This window comes from Colossoma macropomum, unplaced genomic scaffold (assembly GCF_904425465.1).
Source record: "Colossoma macropomum unplaced genomic scaffold, Colossoma_macropomum, whole genome shotgun sequence".
Lineage (NCBI taxonomy): Eukaryota > Metazoa > Chordata > Actinopteri > Characiformes > Serrasalmidae > Colossoma > Colossoma macropomum.
Window position 1 is genome coordinate 24,112,854 of NW_023494799.1, and position 21,972 is coordinate 24,134,825.

General features: G+C 37.9%; 1 protein-coding gene across 1 annotated transcript in view; it reads right to left on the reverse strand.

Moving 5' to 3' along the window:
- Positions 1 to 1,522: 1,522 nt before the first annotated feature.
- Positions 1,523 to 21,972, reverse strand: part of minar1 (membrane integral NOTCH2 associated receptor 1) — a 38,591-nt gene continuing 18,141 nt past the window's right edge. The window contains exons 3-4 of the mRNA XM_036587414.1: positions 18,526 to 18,780; positions 1,523 to 2,750 (exon numbers count right to left, since the gene is read on the reverse strand). Of these exons, the coding sequence (XP_036443307.1) occupies positions 2,553 to 2,750; positions 18,526 to 18,780 (453 nt within the window). The 3' untranslated portion in view covers positions 1,523 to 2,552. The remainder of the gene's footprint in view (positions 2,751 to 18,525; positions 18,781 to 21,972) is intronic.

Genomic DNA, 21,972 nt, shown 5'->3' on the forward strand with positions numbered 1-21,972 from the left:
ATAATACTTGTAGCACTATAATATGTCCTTGTAGTGTCTACTTCCACATTTTTTCTTCTAGTCCTTCAGAGAACATACAAAGTCTCTATAAAGTTTAATGATGATTCAGTCACTGAAATTCCCTGTAACTGTAAGATAGAGTAAGATTACACAACTCTACAATTTGGGATGCAAATTTGGTCTGACAAGTAAGGGGGACCCACACTGGGATGATAAAGCTTACATATAACAACAATATCACTGCTGTGGGAGAGTTTATGGAAAAATGTTATCAATGATATAAGTTATGTAACTTTTGTGACTATCATCCCAAACCCTCCCAAAATGTATCTTGCATAATTTCCAAAAGTGGGGTGGCCATGACCCTCCCATCCCCTGTCTATCTAACAGTGTGACTTTGAATAACGGAATTCACTCTAAATTTCAATATTTTCTTGTGTGCTACAGTTTCTTTTTAGGTTGAATGAAATGTTTGCCAATGTTCTCTATAGCTTGATCAACCTAGCAACAGTTGCTATTACAGAACACTTTTATAGAAGGAGCCTGAAGTGGAATGTTGCGTGACATTCTAACAGTGAATTCACTGAAAAATAACTGTAAAAGAGTCAAAATAAAATTTTGCTTTTACTTATTTCAGTCCAGTGGGGAATCTTTGGCCTTCTAGGCCTTCAGAAAAGGCCTAATGATTTCTGGGATACAGATACTAGGGTTATCCAAAAAAAACAGCATAAAATTGTCCAATCAGGATTGTATCTAGGTAGATTCAGTCGAGTGAGTGCTCCCATTTGTTAGGACTTCAGAAACTGAAGATTAGCCACTAACATAATTAGGAAGTGACACAGGAATCAACCAATCACCAATTCTGATTTACAAAGGGTGGGGCCATTTCATGGGGGAAAAAAGTCTCTTTAGGCCTTTTGAAAGCTCTAGATATCTCACTGACTGAATATGAGCTGTAGTCTTACCAGGTTCCAGTTAGTTGTTGGGAATGGAAAACATTCACATTTACATTTATGGCATTTGACAGGCGCTTTTATCCAGAGCGACTTTTGATCATTTTACACAAACAGGCAAAGGTAGTGTTGGGAGTCTTGCCCAAGGACTCTTATTGGTAAAGTGTGGGGTGCTTGCCCAGGCAGGGGATTGAACCCCCGTCTACAGCATAGAAGGCAGAGGTGTTACCCACTACACTATAGAAACCACTAAAATAGCGATATCAGCTCTATGCCAGGGATCTTTACCTACAGTCATCACATACTATGCAAAATATGTGCTAATGTACATTGCAGCAGTGTTAGCTTAGTGCTAACACATTATTAGATTCCAGAAATACAAGCAGAAATGAGAGTTAATGTCTAGGTGGGGCTTTTCTTTTTTTTTTGACCGTGTTTTGACATTTATGTCCCTGATAGTCACGGTTTGCTGCTGCTTTTGACCATAACTGTCCTAGTGTAATATACTTTGTTCATGTGGAAGTCATGTACACATTTGAATCAGCTAAATTCAGTGATTTTTTAGTGACTGGTTTTAAGAAATGCTAACTGCTAACTGGTCATTAGTACTCAGTGGTGCAAAGTCTTTCTTAAGTCACAGCCCAGTAAAGACAAACACAGATGAAGTCATCATCATGTATAGAGTCAATATTCCAGTTCTAAATTCCATCCTACTTTCTAAATATTGAGCTATTGGGAAAAACTGTGGAGCTTCAAGTAAACAAAGAGTAGTTCTGAAAGAACAAGGCAAAGAATGATCACAAAAGAAGCAGTAGGCCTACTGTGCTGATCCAATTGCTTTCTGAACTAAGTAAATACATTAGCAATTAAATTTGAGTTATATGTAGCTCAGCACTAATTGAATAATATGAGTAAACATCACCAGAGGAGTCATTTCACTTTCATATAATACACAACGGCCCTTCGTACATTTAGCTCTTCTGACATGTTTTCCTTCATTATATAGAGTTATTTATCATATCTCAATATATTTTCACTTAGGAAAAAAAGAACATTGCACAAACCCAATAAAACTTTCCTGATTTGTCAAAAAGATAAACCTCGCTCTACTGTCACATTCTGTCTTCAAATTCATTGAAAAATTACTCTCATAGAATCATAGTAAAATAAAAAATATATGCTTCCTTCCTTGTAGTGTCTATTGCAACAAACATAAAGGTGTCAGGATTTAAACAGATTGATTCAGTACATTAAATACGGGTTATAAAACAAGAGTACATTATCTATGTTCCATAAAAGTGCTCGTCTATGTTAACAAATCAGTTTTCAAGTCAAATATCAACTACTGGAAATAAAAAAAAAAAGACGCACATCAAAGAGTAATCAGTAGTGAATTGTGTTTGTAGTGTTTCTTCCATGACTGTCCAGGCAAGTTCTTTTCTCCTGGATTAAGCCAAAAACTGGTCCTCTTTGAATGGACATTCACCAGTGAAAGTTCCATTAAATCCACAATCTGGCCTAATCTAGGCACAAAAAATACCATCCCTACACGAACAAAACCAGACTGCTCAAGTTTCATTGGCAACGTAAAAAAAGACCTCAGGTCTTCATAGTGCAAATGGGCACGACGATGACCAATATCACAGTGCATGCCGCCGCGGCAATCAGAGCACCAATCTTACACACTTTAGCTCTGCGAAACTCCGCCTCCTTGCGCTTCAGCAGCGAATCGTAGCCCGGTGTGTAGATGTCCTCCATCCAGTACTCCAGATTGTTGGGGTTGAGGGACTCCTGGGTCTGTGGAGAAAGAGAGGGGGACATTATGAGGCTTTGTAAAGGGGAAGAATTGCACCAAAAAGGTTCTATAAACAACCATCTATACCACATCTCCATCAATCTGAAGAACCCTAACAAGATGCAAATAACCCAAATAACCCTAATTATACATAGTGCTAGTGTTCATGGTTCCATATAGAACCAATTTCTTTACTAAAAAAACATAATTTTTAAGTGTGTACTGAACTTGTTGGTGATGAATTAGTGCCTGGTGACTTTACCTAGAACAATAAAGAAGACAGAGGAAAACACTCGCAAGTACAATAAGGTGCTGTTGGTACAAATCTTGAGCAAGAACCAAAAACCAAAAACCAAAAAACCAAAAAACTAGAACCTTCAGTGCTGGAATGATAACCAATGTAAGCACAGACAAACACAAACACTCTAAACGGATCACTGACGAGGCAAGACAGAGTTGACGTTATTAAGGCCTCTAGTGTGAAACGAAGGCCGAGGAAGATGAATGGCTCTCTTGTCCATTCTTCAAACCCAAACTCAGAGATTACTGAAGCAGCGCTTTCAGCTCTGGTGGAATTCTTCAGCTGCCCACATATTGCCGTTTTAATTGAATTAGGAGTGATAAAGCAAAGACGAGGAAATAAAGTGGAAAAGAGATGGAGCGCAAGAAAGAACAGAGGATACAGAAGTGTGAAATGACTTCTAGAGGTCAAACATGGAATACTGGTTGAATGAGAGATGGCAAGGCTGAGTAAGAGAGAAGTGGGGAAAAACAGCTTAAAAATGGACAGACAGAAAGAGGCAAGCAAACAAATACATTTACATTTGACTTACATTCTGTATTCACAGGTTCAAGTCTGCATTTCTGACATTTTTTGTTTTTTTGTCAAAAATGCACAAAATTTTCTAACTGATATTCAAATCATAATGACGTATCTCCTCTTCTACTTACGAACACCAATGTGGTATGGATTGAAAGTTTAGAATTTACACTTTCTGAACAGTTTCTTCATCTGCTTCAATAAGCTTCTACCTCTCCACCTGCTTCAATAAGCTTCTGCCTCTCCATCTGCTTCAATCTGCTTATGAATACATACATTTTTGTTCATGTTTATTAGTACACAGAGGTGGGAACAAGTCAATTTGCAAGTAAGAATTAAGTCTCAAGTCCTGGCACTCGAGTCCTGAGTCAAGACCCAAGTTAAAACAGTCAAGTCTTGATTCAAGTCCTGAGTCCCACATCAATACAGGCAAGTCTTAAGTCAAGTCAGTCTCTTTATTCTTCAGCTAATTTAAGGTAATTTCAGCACCGAATACCAAAAATGATGGTAACTGTAATAGTCTTTAAATGATAGTATGTTAGTAGTTTGTATGGCTATATATTACATAATTATATAACATTTTTTACCCTTATCCAAATAAAATATAAAATCCATGGTACATAGATAACGATGACAGACATAATGGTATACACAAAGAGTAGTGCACTACACATGAAAATAATTTTCAAAGTACTATTAAACTCAATAAAAAAAAATGGGAACACTTTATTTGGATGGTCCACTGTAGAGGCTTTGTAGATGCTCAGTCTACCTTTAACTAACATTCAACTAAATATCTATTAAATACAACTGAACTTGAAGTTGTGTGTGAAAGATTCTATTAAATCTAACCCTAAACCTAACCTTAACCCTAACCTTAAGGCAAAACCTATATCTACTCTCAAACCTACCCCTAACCTTAACTTTGTTGATAAATCAACATCAAAAAGTTTGTTAATAATGCATGAAGATAATTTTTTTATGATTTTTGAGAGCATTGGGAACAGGCTTCAAATAAAAACTAGCTCAGTGCAAAAACTATCTCAGCAAACTAAAAACAGCTGCACGTTTTAATTTAATTTAGACCACAACAGAAACCAAAACGAGCAAGCTGAACAAAGTTTACAGAAAAGGAAGCAAAATGATTGTGAATGACAAAGCTGAAGTTGGCTACTTCAAATTTCAACCTTCAATGGTACAGCAGTCAGGTGCCAGAATGTAACTGCTGCACCATTTAAGGTTGAACAGCAAATTCCAATATGAAGCTGGTGAATAACAGGTAACATCATCTCTGTGGTGAATGTTGCACTTGTTTTATCTGCAGTAGCTGTTAAAATCAATCAAATAGAGAGAGCTGTGTTTCTTTTGTTTTGCTACCATGAGGAAAATGGTCAGTTCACCCGGTGAGTTTCTCCAATAAGGCCTTATAAATGCTTCAGTTGTTTCAAGCTTATGGAGGTGAACTAGGATTCTAAACACTTCAGCTTGTCTTCTGAAATAAAATAAGCCAAATATAAACACAATAAAAGACATTTGACGACACTGCTGTATATCAGATTTACGGCAGGAAATGAATCCATTAACATGAAAAGTGACCAACTGTGTAGTAGATGCATCTCCACGTTTCCTCCACTTTGGGTCTTGAGTCTTTCCGAGTCATGAGGCTCAAGTCCGAGTTGAAGTTCAAGTCATTGGTGTTCAAGTCAAGGTCAAGTTGCAAGTCCTTCTTGATTTTCAAGTCATCACATTCATATATGACTTGGGCCCACACCTCTGTAAGTGCAAAGCCAAAAGATGTAAGGTGTGTAAATTTGAAGCGGGTCCTGGACACAAATGCAGAATAAGAATGAGCATATTTATTGGTCATCATATGGCAGAAGCAAAATGGAAGTATAGAAATGTTCCTCCTTTCTGCTTTTCAATTTCTTCTAGTGTTGTTTTCTAAGCCAAAGCTGTAATAAAACATGGCCTCAGCCTCCTGATTGATCGGCTGGCTGTACGCTTCATCTCTGGGAATGCTTGTTTCCCACTGCTGTCTCTGAGCCTGAGCTAATTCATTGCCTTCTCTGGAATTCCACTCTCCATCAGAAAATCTATGTGCTCCTGGGGTCAGCCCATTGATCGGCAACAGAGGAAGCCTTTGAACAGAAATGTTTGTATTTTGTGTCCTTGCATAAGGGCACCGTTAGGTTCTTTGGCTTTTAATTATAATCACCGTAAAGTCCAGGTTGCTGAGACCATGCTAATGAGCTAAGAGCAGGATGGTGGAGCGCACTATTCAGAACATCTGTTTTGCTTTGACGTGAAGAATGTCCTTGTGAATTGACAAAATAATGATTTGTGGACTTAATTGGTGCTACAGGATGTATTAACAGGCTAAGCCCACTCTCGCTCCAGGGGCTTCACTTCTAAAATATTCCTTGTATGGACACTGATGGGATAATTGGTATTCCTAAAATCTAAAAGAGTTAAGCAGAAATAAGCAGTAAGTAAAAAACAGACTGTACATTATTGCTTCACATTGTGCCTAAGAACATGCATTAACTCCTTAAAATCTCAGGCTTATTACATACAAAGGCTTTTCTACAAATAAATCATGAAAAATGGAAATACTGATCGTTGGTACAAAACTCAGAGAAAGTTGCTTTATGAGAAACTTGGTTCTCTGACTTCAAATACCAAACCTAAAGTACAAAACCTGGGTTTGATCTTAGACTCTGATCGCTGTTTTATCCTGCATGTAAATGCAGTCACTAAAGTAGCTTTTAATCATTTGCAAAATATCACTAAAGTTCGGCCTTTTTTTATCTCAGAGTGACGCAAAGAAACTTGTTCATGCATTTGTTACAAGCAGAGTTGATCACTGTAATGATCTTCTTACTGGACTTCCTGAGAAAACAAACAATCATAAAATGCAGCAGCATCCTAACAAAAAAAACACAGAGAGATCGTATCACTCCTGTTTTAAAAGAACTGCACTGACTGTCTATATGATTCAGGATAGATTTTAAAGTTCTGCTACTAGTTTTTAAGGCTCTAAATGACCTTAAAGCACCGCTTACATCACAGAGTGTCTGTCCGTTTATGTTCCAGCACGTGATCTTAGATCTGCAGATACTGACCTTCTACACCTTCTGTAAAATACAGAAAACATGGAGAGACTCGTTCAGTTATTCTGCTTCTAAACTGTGGAACTCAATTCACCTTTCATTAGACAGTCAAGCTCAGTGCTCACTTTTAAGAAGCATCTAAAATTGTGTCTCTTTAACTCAGCGTTTAATTAAAACTCTACATCTCGTGGTATTTATCTTTTAATTTGATCTGTTTTTTTTCTGATTCTACAGTGGTGTGAAAAAGTGTTTGCCCCCTTCCTGATTTCTTATTCTTTTGCATGTTTGTCACACTTGAATGTTTCAGATCACCAAACAAATTTAAATATTAGACAAAGATAACACAGGTAAACACAAAATGCAGTTTATAAATGAAGGTCTTTATTATTAAGGGAAAAACAAATCCAAACCTACAGGGCCCTGTGTGAAAAAGTGATTGCCCCCTAAACCTAATAACTGGTTGGGCCACCCTTAGCAGCAACAACTGCAATCAAGTGTTTGCGATAACTGGCAATTAGTCTTTTACAGTGCTGGGGAGGAATTTTGGCCCTCTCATATTTGCAGAATTGTTGTAATTCAGCCACATTGGAGGGTTTCCAAGCATGAACCGCCTTTTTAAGGTCATGTCACAGCATCTCAATCGGATTCAGGTCAGGACTTTGACTAGGCCGCTCCAAAGTCTTCATTTTGTTTTTCTTAAGCCATTCAGAGGTGGACTTGCTGGTGTGTTTTGGATCATTGTCCTGCTGCAGAACCCAAGTGCGCTTCAGCTTGAGGTCACGAACAGATGGCCAGACATTCTCCTTCAGGATTTTTTGGTAGACAGCAGAATTCATGGTTCCATTTACCACAGCAAGTCTTCCAGGTCCTGAAGCAGCAAAACAGCCCCAGACCATCACACTACCACCACCATATTTTACTGTTGGTATGATGTTCCTTTTCTGAAATGCTGTTTTACTTCTACGCCAGATGTAATGGGACATACACCTTCCAAAAAGTTCAACTTTTGTCTCGTCAGTCCACAGAGTTTTCTCCCAAAAGTCTTGGGGATCATCAAGATGTTTTCTGGCAAAACTGAGACGAGCCTTTATGTTCTTTTTGCTCAGCAGTGGTTTTTGTCTTGGAACTCTGCCATGCAGACCATTTTTGCCCAGTCTCTTTCTTATGGTGGAGTCATGAACACTGACCTTAACTGAGGCAAGTGAGGCCTGCAGTTCTTTGGATGTTGTTGTGGGGTCCTTTGTGACCTCTTGGATGAGTCGTCGCTGCGCTCTTTGGGTAATTTTGGTCGGCCGGCCACTCCTGGGAAGGTTCACCACTGTTCCATGTTTTCGCCATTTGTGGATAATGGCTCTCATTGTGGTTCGCTGGAGTCCCAAAGCTTTAGAAATGGCTTTGTAACCTTTTTCAGACTGATAGATCTCAATTACTTTGTTTCTCATTTGTTCCTGAATTTCTTTGGATCGCAGCATGATGTCTAGCTTTTGAGGATCTTTTGGTCTACTTCACTTTGTCAGGCAGGTCCTATTTTAAGTGATTTCTTGATTGAGAACAGGTGTGGCAGTAATCAGGCCTGGGTGTGGCTAGGGAAATTGAACTCAGCTTTCCAAAGATGTGATAAACCACAGTTAATTTATGTTTTAATGGGGGGGCAATCACTTTTTCACACAGGGCCCTGTAGGTTTGGATTTCTTTTTCCCTTCATAATAAAGACCTTCATTTATAAACTGCATTTTGTGTTTACTTGTGAAATCTGGAAGGGGGCAAACACTTTTTCACACCACTGTAATTAATACTTTCTTGTATTATTGTTAAGCTTTATTACCTGTCTGTAAAGCACTCTGTGCATGAAAAAGTGCTATATAAATAAAAATATTATCATTATTATTATTATTTTTTAAATATTATTATTATTCAGTATGTACAGTGACTTCAATGCATACTAGCTGAGCTACTCTTATGTGTAAAAAAAACTTTGGGCTGGCAAGCCCTGGCCATGTAAGAGGTAAACCGTGCAAAAAATACAATATATAAAATCCACTGATGATTAAGAAATAATTTAAGAATAGTGAATAATAATTGCAGTAAACAGTTCTTCCATTGAGCATTGTATTTTATTAACAATAGGCTGCAGCTACCAAGCAACAGGTCAAAAATTATTGTAGAAATGGTTTTTAAAGCAGCATTATGTAATTTACTCACACTAAAATATGGTGAGCGTGCGCTGCTATGAGTTGCCCTGTAAAGCCATTAATTATCACAGGCTCAAAAAGAAAGGCCGGCTTGATATTTAGGTCTCAAATGCAAAGTCAACAATATACTGATGAACATATGATGACATATCATCATGTCAGTGGGTAAACTGCACATTCTGATTTCCTAGGTCACATTAAAGCTGTTATCAGATCTCAAGAAAGCCTTATCATTTCTAGATACGTCACTGACTGTGAACATGAGTCGTAGTCTAAGCAGGTTTCATGTAGTTATTAGGAATGGAAAACAGCGGTGGCAGCTCTATATGTTTTCTATATAAGCTCAAATATGCTAATATATCTGTTACAAGCTATTCATGTGAATTGCCATCATCTTAGCGCTAACACGCTACTACAAAAGCTTAGGACTAGCAGAAATTAGCATCATCATACACACTTAAAAAAGATGGTTCTTCAAGGGTTCTTCAGTAAAGAAAATGTTTCTATACAGAACCATGAACACTTGAAGAACTCTTTGCATGATTAAAAGGTTCTTGATGGAGAATGTTTTGTATATGGTTCTATAAAGAACCTTTTTGAAAAGAGTTCTAGACGGCAAAAAAGTGTTCTACTATTACAGGCTTGACATCATAACAATTACAGAACCCTTTTTGGTGCTACATAGAACCTCTTTCAAAAAGGTTCTATATAGAACCATCAACAGCACATTCTTTATCAATCTGAAGAACGCTTTCATGATGCAAAGAACTTTTTAATCATGTAAAGAGTTATTTGAGTGTTCATGGTTCTATATAGAAACATTTTCTTCACTAAAAACTCTTGAAAAAACATCTTTTTTAAGAGTGTAGAGGTGTTTTTTTATTGTTTTTGACATTCATGGCCCAAACTGAAGGCCTAGCTGGAATAGTCACGGTTTACCATTAAGGAAACAGCAAACACTCAATGCTTATTCCAATGTGAAATGGTGACAAATGACTACATTCTATACAGAATATAGACATATACTTCCAAATAAGTATTTGTCAGTAGAGATACTCCGTGGTAAAAAAGCAAACTGTGATAAGGAGTTTGAATTTTTTCATCACTAGTTTCTTTGGTGAGTTTATTTGCGAGTTGTTATGCAACATTGTGTATTTAGAACTTAATCTGATTGTTGAGTCACTCATGTAGATCCAGAGTTTTCTTTATCAGATTACTGAAGTGCTTATATGTTAAACCAAAATCAGGTTTTCTGCAGTTATCAGATTATTTTGATGTGTGCAGTCATATGCGTATAGTACTTCGCTACAGTTTAATGCACCCACAATTGCAAAGAAAATCGATTTATTTGGGCAGCACAGATTTATTTGCCAAGAAAAATGCTGGTACAAATAATATCATTAGAAGAAGTAGTTGTTTTATACATGTCAGTGTGTTTGTTTAACCATTTCCAAACCTCTCCTCAAGGATGCCGGGCATTATTTATAATTTTTATCCAATACCTGGTTTGATTTAATGCATCATTATATTAAATCAAGTGTGCTAAGGATGGAATTTAACCATTTTTTACAAGCAGAAACACACTCACTACTGAAGGTAAATAATATTCATTTGCACAGTGTCTTACAATGGCTTAGAACAGGGATGCACAACTCCAGTCCTGGAGGGCCACAGTTTGGTGATTTACCTGCTCCAACACACCTGATTACACTTATCTGTTAATTGCCAGGTTAAATGTGTGTGCTTGAGTAGGGAAACCTCCAAACTGTGCTGGACACCGGTTCTCCAGGACTGGAGTTGCGCACCCCTGGCTTAGAACATGGCTCGGCCAACCAGATTTTGGAATCTGTTTTAAAACCATGGTGCTAATGTAGCCCTAGTGGCTGCTCAGCAGTACTGCAGAACTCAAGCAAAATAACAGGAAGTAACACATACTTTATGTCCAAAGGTTCTTAATCCAGACCTCGAAGAAGCTAAACTGGCAGGCAATTTGTTTCCTGCTTCCAACACAACTCCATCTACCTGCAGCAGTCTGATTACCTGCCTCAGGTGTGCCAGGATTTGGAATGAAACAAAGAAAGTGCTTTAGCCCGAGGCTGGGCTGGCGAGCTCTGTTATAGAAAATAACCTAACCTTGGAATGAAGCTCCTTTGGCTGAACTGAACTGGTGAGCTGGACATTTCATGAAAAATTTCTAATTTTGCTTTTCATGAATAGATTCAATGTCGTCCTCAGTGTCCAATGTTGTTGTACTTACTGTTGGCGCACATTAAGCATACAATCTATACAAATCTATACTGTTTGTTCCCACTCTTTCTATCCAAGTACCAGTAATATCAGCAGTAATATCTCACAAATTCTTAAAAATAAAGGCGCCAAACAGGGTTCTTTGAAGTGAGGCCATAGAAGAACCAATTCTTTCAATTGATGTTTCTTTAAGGAACCATTTTTGTGAAACCTGTTTAAAGAATCTCCGCAAAATGCACAAAATCCTTCTATTCTGGTTTTTATTAGATCTTAGTGCAGCTTTTGGTACCAATGACCACGAGATTGTAATTCAATGTCTTGAATGCTGGGTTGGCCCCTCGGGCACAGTGTTACAACGGTTCAAATCATATTTAGGTAATAGGCAGTTCATGGTTTCAGTTGGAAATCATTCATCAAAAAGATTAGGCATTTCTTGTGGAGTCCCTCAGGGTTCAGTTCTAGGGCCTTTGCTTTTCTTTTTGCACATGCTACCTCTAGGTGATGACATTAGGAAATATAACGTCAATTTTCATAGCTATGCTGATGACTCTCAGTTATACATTTCCAGTCCTTTTGATGATCAAGACTCCATAGACAGACTGACCAGCTGTGTGTCAGATATTTCTCAGTGAATGTCGCAAAATTTTCTTACAATTAAATCACGAAAAAATATTTACGAAATACTGATTGTTGGTACAAAAACTCACAGAAAGCTGCTCTATGAGAAACTTGGTTCTTTGGCTTTATATAGCAAACCTAAAGTATGAAACCTGGGTGTGATCTTAAACTCTGGGCTCTGTTTTATCCTGCATGTAAACACAGTCACTAAATTAGCTTTTTATCATTTGAGAAATATCACTAAAGTTCAGCCTTTTCTCTCTCAGAGCGAAGCAGAGAAATTTGTTCATGCATTTGTTACAAGCACAGTTGATCACTGTAATGCTCTTCTTACTGGACGTCTTGAGAAAACAATACATCCTTTACAGCTCGTACAAAATGCAGCAACACACATCCTAACAAAAACAAAAAGTGATATTAGATCTGCAGATACTAGCTCAGTGCTCACTTTTAAGAAGCATCTAAAAACATATCTCTTTAATTAATACTCATAATTACACTGGCATGAAAAGTGCTATATAAATAAAATGTATTATTATTATTATTATTATTCAGTATGTACAGTGACTTCAATGCATTATTATTATTACATTATTTAAGGGTTTTTTATCAGTTCCATTTTGCCTAGAACTGTACTTTCAAGCATTAACAACCTTTATTTTTAAGAGTGTCAGAAGGGTAACATTTCCACACTCCTAGCAAAAACAGTTCCATATAGTACAAAAAAGAGGTCATTTAAACTTTTTGGGTGATTTTTTTTCTGAAAAAAAAATCTCTTTAAAGAACCATATGCAAAGAGAGAAAAGATATTCAACCATGCAAAGAAGCATGCTCTCAAATGACTTCCTTAAGTTGCCACAGTTCTAAATATAACCACTGACTTTACTAAAAACCCCTTAAAGAACCATTTTCCAAGGGTGAAGGACAACAACTCCATAAAGTCTTTCTTTCTTTTCATCTGTGAAAAGACACAGCAACTTACGTTACTGACAACACTTCTCACAAAGCACGAAGCATCCGTGAAAGCAAATTTTCACATTTTTCATCATGTACCACTCTCCAACTCATTTCAAGCTTGACCCTCTCTCTGCACATCTCCAGAAAACAGAACAGCTATTAATTGCCAATTATACTCAGCAATGGCGAAATTGGCTGGTTTGCTTCCAAATATGCAGCCCACTGCAAACAGCCATTAGCGTAAAGAAGTGGTCTCTGCACTTTCCTCCATGTTGTTGATCATTTTTCCCATTTTTGTTGTAGTCTGTCTTAGAAAATCTTATTCACTCTGAGCAATAAGGTTCTGTAGAGTACCAGAACAAGATTTTATGATGTGTAACAGTAGCGGCACCATGACAGATTCTCCAAAGAATCTTCAAAACCATGTTCTCTTAAATTTGCTTGGCTCATATACATTTTTTCCTTTCTTAGATTTATTATCATATTGTCCTTTGCTGATTAAAAGCTGTGCTATGTAAGATTTTTTTTATTGAAATTAGTATTATTACTGAGCCAGAAGAAAAAAAACAGCCTCAAATATGGTGAGTGTGTCCTGCTGTGAGTCACCCTGTAAAGCCTGAAATATTAATATAAATCTCAGTGTCAATGAGTTGGGGGATTATAGCAACAAGTCATATATCTTTACATATTAACATCACATGCACAAGCTCAAAATGTCACAAAACGCATGTTGCGTGCAATTACATAGTTCTGCCACAGAGGTCTCTAAATCCCCAAAATGTACATAGTGTATCTTAAAATGATCATACTAATAATAATTGATTATGTATATAGACTATTCTACCAAATTATTTTGAACTGCATTCCCACAAAACTGTTAAAAACAACAATTAAACATTCAAACCTTCGATAATTTATTTCTATTAAAGTCAAAGTATTAATTAAAATAATAATAAGCTAAATATATACAAAATCATCATTTATAAGGAACTTTCTGTTGGAAGTTGTTTGTCCTAAATTCTAACTCCAAAATTTACATTTGTGGAAATATATATTTTTTTTTAATCTTACTGATTTCTTTTAAAGTGAAGCTGAAAGATTTTGATTAATTTTAGATTTAAAGTTTAATTCAACTTTATTTGAGAAATGCTGTTCCATGTTTTTCATGTCATTACCAAAACACAAGAAGTTCTAGTCTGTAGGCGGAGTCTTATTTAGCCACACCCCTGCATTTTAGAGCAGGAAGTGAGACTGCATCCCTGTCCCTCATGGCCACATGGTGAGCAGTTGGATTCCACTGTTTTGAAGTAAACGTGTCAGAAAATCAGTGTGGAACATGAATTGTCACTACCGAAACACACATTTTCTGCAATTAAGTAAGTTTGGTGTTTATGGTTATACACTGTTTAAATTAAAATGACATCTTTTCTTCATACATCTCTACAGACCATCTTCCGCAGAGCATCTATAAGTGAATTGCAATGTTGGGTTAGCGCCAAGCTAAAGGTCCCGTCCCTCTTTGATTTATCTGCTTTTGTAAGTGGGAAAATGGGAAAAACTTCCAATAAATACTCAGGTGTTTTTGCCATTACAGGCTCAAACATAGATTCTGTTCTGTTCTGTTCACATTTATCATTGCTTAAAAGGAGTCACTTCCAGTGTTGACCAGATCCACCTGAAACTATAGCCAACCTTTATATTCACAAATATTCTGATTTGGTCGTTAGAACAAGGCTGCCCAATGTGTGGGCTTCGGACCACAGTTGGACTGACATTTCATTTGGCCCACCTAAGTTACCCATAGCCTAGTCTTTAACCCAAAAAAGAACAAACTTATTTTTACACTAAATATAACTGCTTATATTCTTACTGTCCTTTAAAAATTGTATGTCTGAATTAATTTAGTGTTATGTTATGAACTCAATTTGAAACCTACCCACTTTTTTATTTGTACATATTTGTCTTTTGACCCTCCAAGTTTGGGCACCTCTGCTTTAGGCAAAATAACTGATCATCAAAGGAAAGTGTGGCATAATAAGAATGACACACAAAATAATCCATTTTCTGATCTGCAGAACCACTCAAGCATTCCAATGTAAGTTATCATGGTTTTATATATAGGAATTGCTTTTACTAAAGCACTAAAGAAGAGTGTAGAGCTGCTGCCAGCTTGTTGGCACATGGGCCACTAACCTTTCTCCAGCAGGCTTAGCGAGTAGCCGTCAGGCACACAGCAGGTATTAGCCATCGCTGTCTCCAGTAAGCTTAGAGTAATCTTGCATCAATAGTGCCAGTGTGCAAGGGGGATTAATCTGATTTCCTCCTTTGAAAAAGACCCTCGCAATTTCATTCTGCAGGAAATTAGCAATCAATAGGACTGCAGAGGTGACCAAGTGGGTTCGTTTTGCTAGCTGTGTGACAGCTTAGCGGATGTGCGGTCTGCAGGCAACAATATGAATGGAATCACTTTACAAAGCAAACAAATGCAGGATTTGTTAGGAGTGAAAGCTTTTCATTCTTTGTAAAGACAGACTAATTAGATTTTATCAGCACTGTAAGGATTCGGCGAATGAGCACAGTGATAATTAGAAAACAACAACAATTCAAGGGTGAAAACAGAAACAACGTGACTATCTTTCCTTTAACTTCTCTCAGATTTTGGTAATTATCTCTGAAAATGTAGACAGAAAAGAGCAGGTAGGTGGTGGGAGTCCCTTCAATGTTTGAGGGGGGTGAATTGTCCCCCTCAATAATTTGCTCTCATCCTATCCAGACTTATGAATATGATAAAACACGGCTTAAAAACGCGAAAGACTAAGCAATGGATGAGCAGACGTGCACACGGACAAAGCAATGTGTGAATGGCCGGACAAACAGATGCACAGATGGAAGGACGGACAAACAAACAGACTGATGAAGCAACGCATGAATAAATGAGTAAACGAATGTTAAACAAAGCTTGCTAGCTTTTGGTTGTGCTGGGTTAGCTTTTTAAGTTTCTCTAACTCTGACTCTCTGACTGTGCTGTGTGTGGGGCAAGCGACATTAGGGCATTACCTAAGATTAGGCCCGTCCACTTTACATCGAGAGAACAGAAATATGGTGAAATATATCGGTCATTTATTGGTCATTAGAACACTATTCAGAGGGTTTACTCAGTACTTGTTTATTGCTTACCTGCAAGAACAAGCTTAACCTACTCAGGAAGAAAACAAGATTGAGGCTATTTAATGATTTCTGTCATGTCTTTACATCCCTGCACACAGACTCATGGGAAATGCAGTCCATATTCAGTCTGCATCTTTGCTGTTCCTTTACTGCAGCAGACTGAGCAGCTCCACTTTTCTAAATACTGTGAACTAAGCAGCTACTTGTGATGATGCAAGACATCTGAAACAGTCAATCGAAGCATTGATAATGTACCACATGATCATGTCACACAATGTCATTTCAACCAACTAATATTAGTGATGAGCAAGAAAATAAAAGCTAACAAATTAATATTTTTATATTACATTTCTGTAAGCAGCTGCACTGTAAAAATGATTTAGTGGCAACAGCTGTTTAAATGGCTGCTTGTGCCACCATTTATTCTTCTTTAGCCTGCTGCTGTCGTGATCTGTGTAGCTAGATTCATTTTCTCCTCTCTTGACGCCCCCTAATTATACACAGAGCTTAGATTCATTTGGGATCCAAAGGATGAAAATTATTACTGAAGGGGAGAGAGTGATGCACTCCTCAATGAACTTGCAGTGCATTAAGGACATGATGAGCGAAACCAGTTAGAACCATAATGGTTACTTTAACATTAGTAAAAAACCTAGATAGACAGATAAAAGACAGAAATATATAATATCTATCTATCTATCTATCTATATATATATATATATATATATATATATATATATATATATATATATATATATATATATATATATATATGGATGGATGGATATATATATAGATGTCTTTTATCTGTCTATCTAGGTTTTTTTTACTAATGTATATTATATATATATTATGGACAAAAGTTTAGGGACACCTACACAGTACACCTACAGGAGCTTTTTATCCATTTTTTTTTTTTATCCAATTCTAAATCCATAGACAGTAATATGGAGTTGGTCCCCCTTTGCAGCTATAATAGCTTCCACTCTTCTGGGAAGCTTTCTACAAGATTTTGGAGAGTGTCTGTGGGAATTTTTGCCCATTCATCCAGAAGAGCATTTGTGAGGTCAGGCACTGATGTTGGATGAGAGGGCCTGATTTGCAATCAGAGGTGTTCAATGGGGTTGAGTTCAGGGATTTGTGATGGCCAGTCAAGCTCTTTGACACCAAACTCACACAGCCATGCCTTTATGGACCTTGCTTTGTGCACTGGGGCTCAGTCATGCTGGAACAGAAAAGGTTCTTCCCCAAACTGTTTCCACAAAGTTGGAAGCATACAATTGTCTAAAATGTCTTGGTTTGCTGAAGCATTAAGGTTTCCCTTCACTGGAACTAAGGGGCGTAGGCCTACCCCTGAAAAACAACCCCATATCATTATCCCTCCTCCACCAAACTTTACAGTTGGCACAATGCAGTCAGGAAGGTAATGCTCTCCTGGCATTCACCAAACTCAGGCTTGTCCATTAGACTGCCAGATAGAGAAGCGTGATTCATCATTCCACAGAATATACTATTACAGGCATCCTTTTACAGAACCATGCTCGAATTCAGTAAGCTCTTTAGAACGATCAATCCTTTCACAAATGTTTCTAAAGGCAGACTACATGGCAAGGTGCTTAATGTTATACACCTGTGGCAGTGGGACTGAATGAAACACCTGAATTCAATGATTAAGAGGTGTGCCCCAATACTTTTGTCTCTATAGTGCACATATATATGTTGCATGCAGCTCGCAACATGCTACTACTTCTAAGCTACTACGTTTCACTGCGTAAAGCCGGCCTTAGTCCAATGCCATGTATGCAGGCCAAAATCTGAATATGCTGGACGACTAAAAGATCACTTGCTGGTGTTGCCCAGAGCACTGCTCTCTTCTGCCTGTGCCTGACAGTTTTCTGCACAGTCTCTCTCATGAGAATGGCCTCAGAAATAGACCCCTTTAATGTTGTACCCTCGCAATCAAGCGCAATACACAGCAACTGCCATGCTAGCCCACTTTCCACACACAGCGCATGAAAGCCAAAGACCAGCCTTGGCCTTGGAATCAACTGTGGCGCTTCGATTTATGAGGTCAACGAGATCGTTCTTCAGGTTTTGTTTTCATTTGAGCTGGACAAGGGCAGTTAATTTGGCTATTGAAGGCCTTCTCAAACATTGATCACTTGGATCTTATTGTCAGTCAATGGAACAGAGACACATTCTGAATTAACAAAGCTGAATTTTCTTGCATGCCTTCAGTTTCTCTCGAGATAGCTTAGACTAAACCAATATTGTCAGAGACAAATAACATTGTGAGCCTTAAATCTAAAGTAAACAGAGCTGACAGAATCCATGGATTTTAAAGTGCAAAAAAATGACCGGTGTCTCTGTGAGCATTTTATCCCTTATTCTTGGTGTGCCAGATCACACAAAGCTGCCAGGATGACCTCTAGGCCCTCATCCAGGCCTGGCAGTAAGAAACTGATTCAGTGCAACCTTCCATACAATTCCCAGAAGGTCTGCCAATGTCATTAAAGCCTTCTATCCCCTCGTGCCTCGGCCTTTGAGGCCAATCCAATCTCAACAAAACATGGCTACACGTGGTAAACACCTGTGACTTATAGATCAGCTCAAACCTGGTTTAATCAAAGCAGAAATGACCCAGAGTCCCAAAGGATGGTCTCACCTGTAGGTCCAGTGCACTGAGTTTGCTCTTGTCTCCTGAGTTGCGTTTGAATTCCTCTATGGTCCAGGAGGGTTGCGGACGCTTGCCCTCGACCACACTGGTCAGTCGCAGGTCAGTGTAGAGAGGGCTGCCTTTGACATGGGACTTGACGGAGGGGTTGAAATGGTGGGGGCTGAACACCTGCTCGACCAGATAGGAGTCCTTGGGTGGTTTGGAAGAACGGTGGGCCTGGTGGGGGTCATACTGTCGATCTGTCTGTTGGGGATAAATGGGAAATATCAGTAAAGCCCTTTTCAGATAGAAAACTAGCTGTCGTTATCTTTATAAAGAAAGCTGGCTGTCAGTTTATTAATCACTTCTCACTGAAACAAGTGAATACATTTTGTGAAAAGTGTAAATTCTAAACTTTAATTCATAGCCAGACCGTGTTTGTAAAAAAAAAACAACAGATATTTTATTACAATTTGAATTTGGGGCAAATTTAATGTGCATAATCTTGTTTTGCATAAAAACATATTTTTTGTCATTTGTCAATCACAAATATAGTTACTAATGACACATTTGATAACAAATGTTGGGAAACCTGTCATAAGTAACTATATTAAACAAAAATAAAAACTCTTTTAATTACTTTTAATGACTCTTTTGAGAAGTTAACTAGTAATGCTGGAATAACATTTGCTGTCTTTTGCTAGAACAGTGCCAAATGCATCAACTGAGTACTGATCTGTTGAAGATGTGATTAATTTACAACAATTTTTTTGCAGAAAGCTGAAATTCTACTACAAACACTGGCATGTTCTTGACACTGTTCACATCCAGACAAATGGCCTGATCAACTTTCCTGGCATTTGGACTGCAGCTTGTGTTCAGCAAACAAAGACATTTTGGACAATTATACGCTTCCAACAATAGTTTGGGGAAGAAGCTTCTCTGTTCCAGCATGACTGAGCCCCAGTGAACAAAGCAGGGTCCATAAAGGCCTGGCTGGGTGAGTTTGGTGTGGAAGAACTTGACTGGCCAGTACGGAACCTTGATCTTAACCCCTTTGGGACAAACTAGAATGAAGATTGGGAGCTAGACAAGCATCAGTGTCTAAACTCACAACTGCTCTTCCGGATGAATGGGAAAAAATTCCAAAGCTAGAAAGCTTCCCAGAAGAGTGGAAGCTATTATAGCTGCATATTAACAGTGGATGGTATGGTATGACATACTACATCAAAGTAAAAAAGTGAGGAAAATTCAGTTTTCTTTGTTTGCCTTTTGAAAACAAGTGACTATGGAAGCAGGCATGACAACCTAGCTTTGACTGGTCAGCCTGCTGATTCATTTATCCATGCAAAGAACATTACAGTAACTAGCTCCTTTGGAATGCTGTAGTCGGTCAGTTTCAAACCTGAAGACAAAAATGGCACTAATCTATGTACGTTTCCAAAATTTCCAAAGAAATCACACTCTGTGCCTTTAAGTGACCTCACAATTCACACTCAGACACAAATCCTCATCATGTAGTGTTCCATCACAAATGCATCTGCAACCCAAATTGGATCACCACTCACAGTTTAGGACACTCTGACCTAGAAGGCAAGAAACATCCGTCCTTCCAGACAGTGTAGTGTTTACAAGCCTTTGTTTCATTTGCTTCAGCTGTTCCTAAATCCTTTTCCCTCACAAGTAACACAATACAATCATCTGTTATGTCTGCTCTACAGGGTACAGATAATAATAACAACAGTAAGATGGACTAACAGCAGTAGTTGAAGACAGCCCGTGTCAGCTATAACAAAGGTTTTGGCTTAAGCACCAGGAGACACAACAATAAAATAGTAGTGTTGTGTTTGCAGAAATTATTCCTGTCTCGTTTACAGTGCAGAAACGTGTGCTTGTTGTCCATTATGCAGCATAATATTTGTTTTTTAATATCTCTAACTCAGGAGTTTATTGGTATCCTAAGGGACTCATAAGATACTGCAGTAAAGATCTGTTGTATGATTTCATTCCTGCAAACGAAGCAGGACATTATGCACAGTGTCTACTTCATGAATTTCAATTTATTTAGTAATGTTTTAGATTTGGCTGAGCCATTGAACTACACAGTGTGTCCAAAAGTTTGTAGACACCCAATTTCATCTTAAATGAAGGGTATTAAAAGGAAGTTTGTCCTCCTTTGCTGCAGTAACAGACTCTACTCTTCTGGGAAGGCTTTACACTAGATGTTGAAACATCACATTACTGTGAGGATTCCATTAAGCATTAGTGGGGTCAGGGATGGATGTTGGATGATCAGGTCTGGATCACTCCAACTCATCCCAAAGCTGGATGGAGCTCCATTACTCCAGAGAGTTCCACTTGGCAATGTGCAACTTCTCCTTCTCAGAGCATCCCATGCTATTGGTTAATGCTTTTCTATGGTGATTATACAAGCTGCAAGCATGCAATGCAACACCTGTGACAGCAATGGGTGCATCTTGAAGTAGCTGAACTTTATTAGAAGGGCTGTCTGGATACTTTTAGGTATAATATCAAGGCTGGTCTAGCAACAAAGAGAAGAATACATTATTATAACAAAGGTCAGGCAAGGTCATAATTAGAATCTGAGATAAGGGAAATTTGAAGGTTAATTGCTTTTGTTGAGGAGAGAGAAAGTTCTGAGCTTTTCAGATTTTTTTTAAGATTGCAGATCCATCTATCAATTTCTGCCAAGTCAAAAATGTAGGCTTCCTCTCTGGCCTACAGAAGAAAATATGAATTAAATGTGGCAGTGAGTACCTCACCTCTGCCTGTTGCATTTATACACTCTTCCAGTTTATTAGAAGCATCTGCCTTGTATCTACACTGTTTGGCCATTTTATCAGAAACACCTACCATACAAGTGCACTTTGTAGGCATACAGTTACAGATGGCAGCCCATCTAGTGCTGCATAATTTTCAGCTCCCCTCTACCTATTTATCAACAGAAAGGGGCAACCATAGGACCACCATCTTTATCATCTACACACAAAAATTATTTGAGTAGTGGACCATTCTCAGCACAGCAGTGACACTGAAGTGGTAGTGGCTTTGTAGTCTGGCACTGGTATGAGTGTAGGTACAAGATAGCTGTACTTAATAAAGTGGCAAATCAACATCCTCTATGTACAAGGATTTATAATTAAGGTCCACACAGGTGAAGTCCATTGCTTGCAATAATGCTGGGGGGGACGCTTAAGTAATTGTTACTATACTTTTGTAATATACTGTACTATAATATATGCAATTTACTTGAGTATTATCGAAGTTAAATACTAGGTTAAATACCAAGAAAAAATGTATTTATTTATTCATGTAGTGACTGCTATTTATTCATTTTTGCATTGACTGCAATGAAAAAATACCCTTTCCTCTTCTTACATTTTCAAATGATTTGATTGCAATAAATAAATAAATGAATAAATAAATAGTTTGACT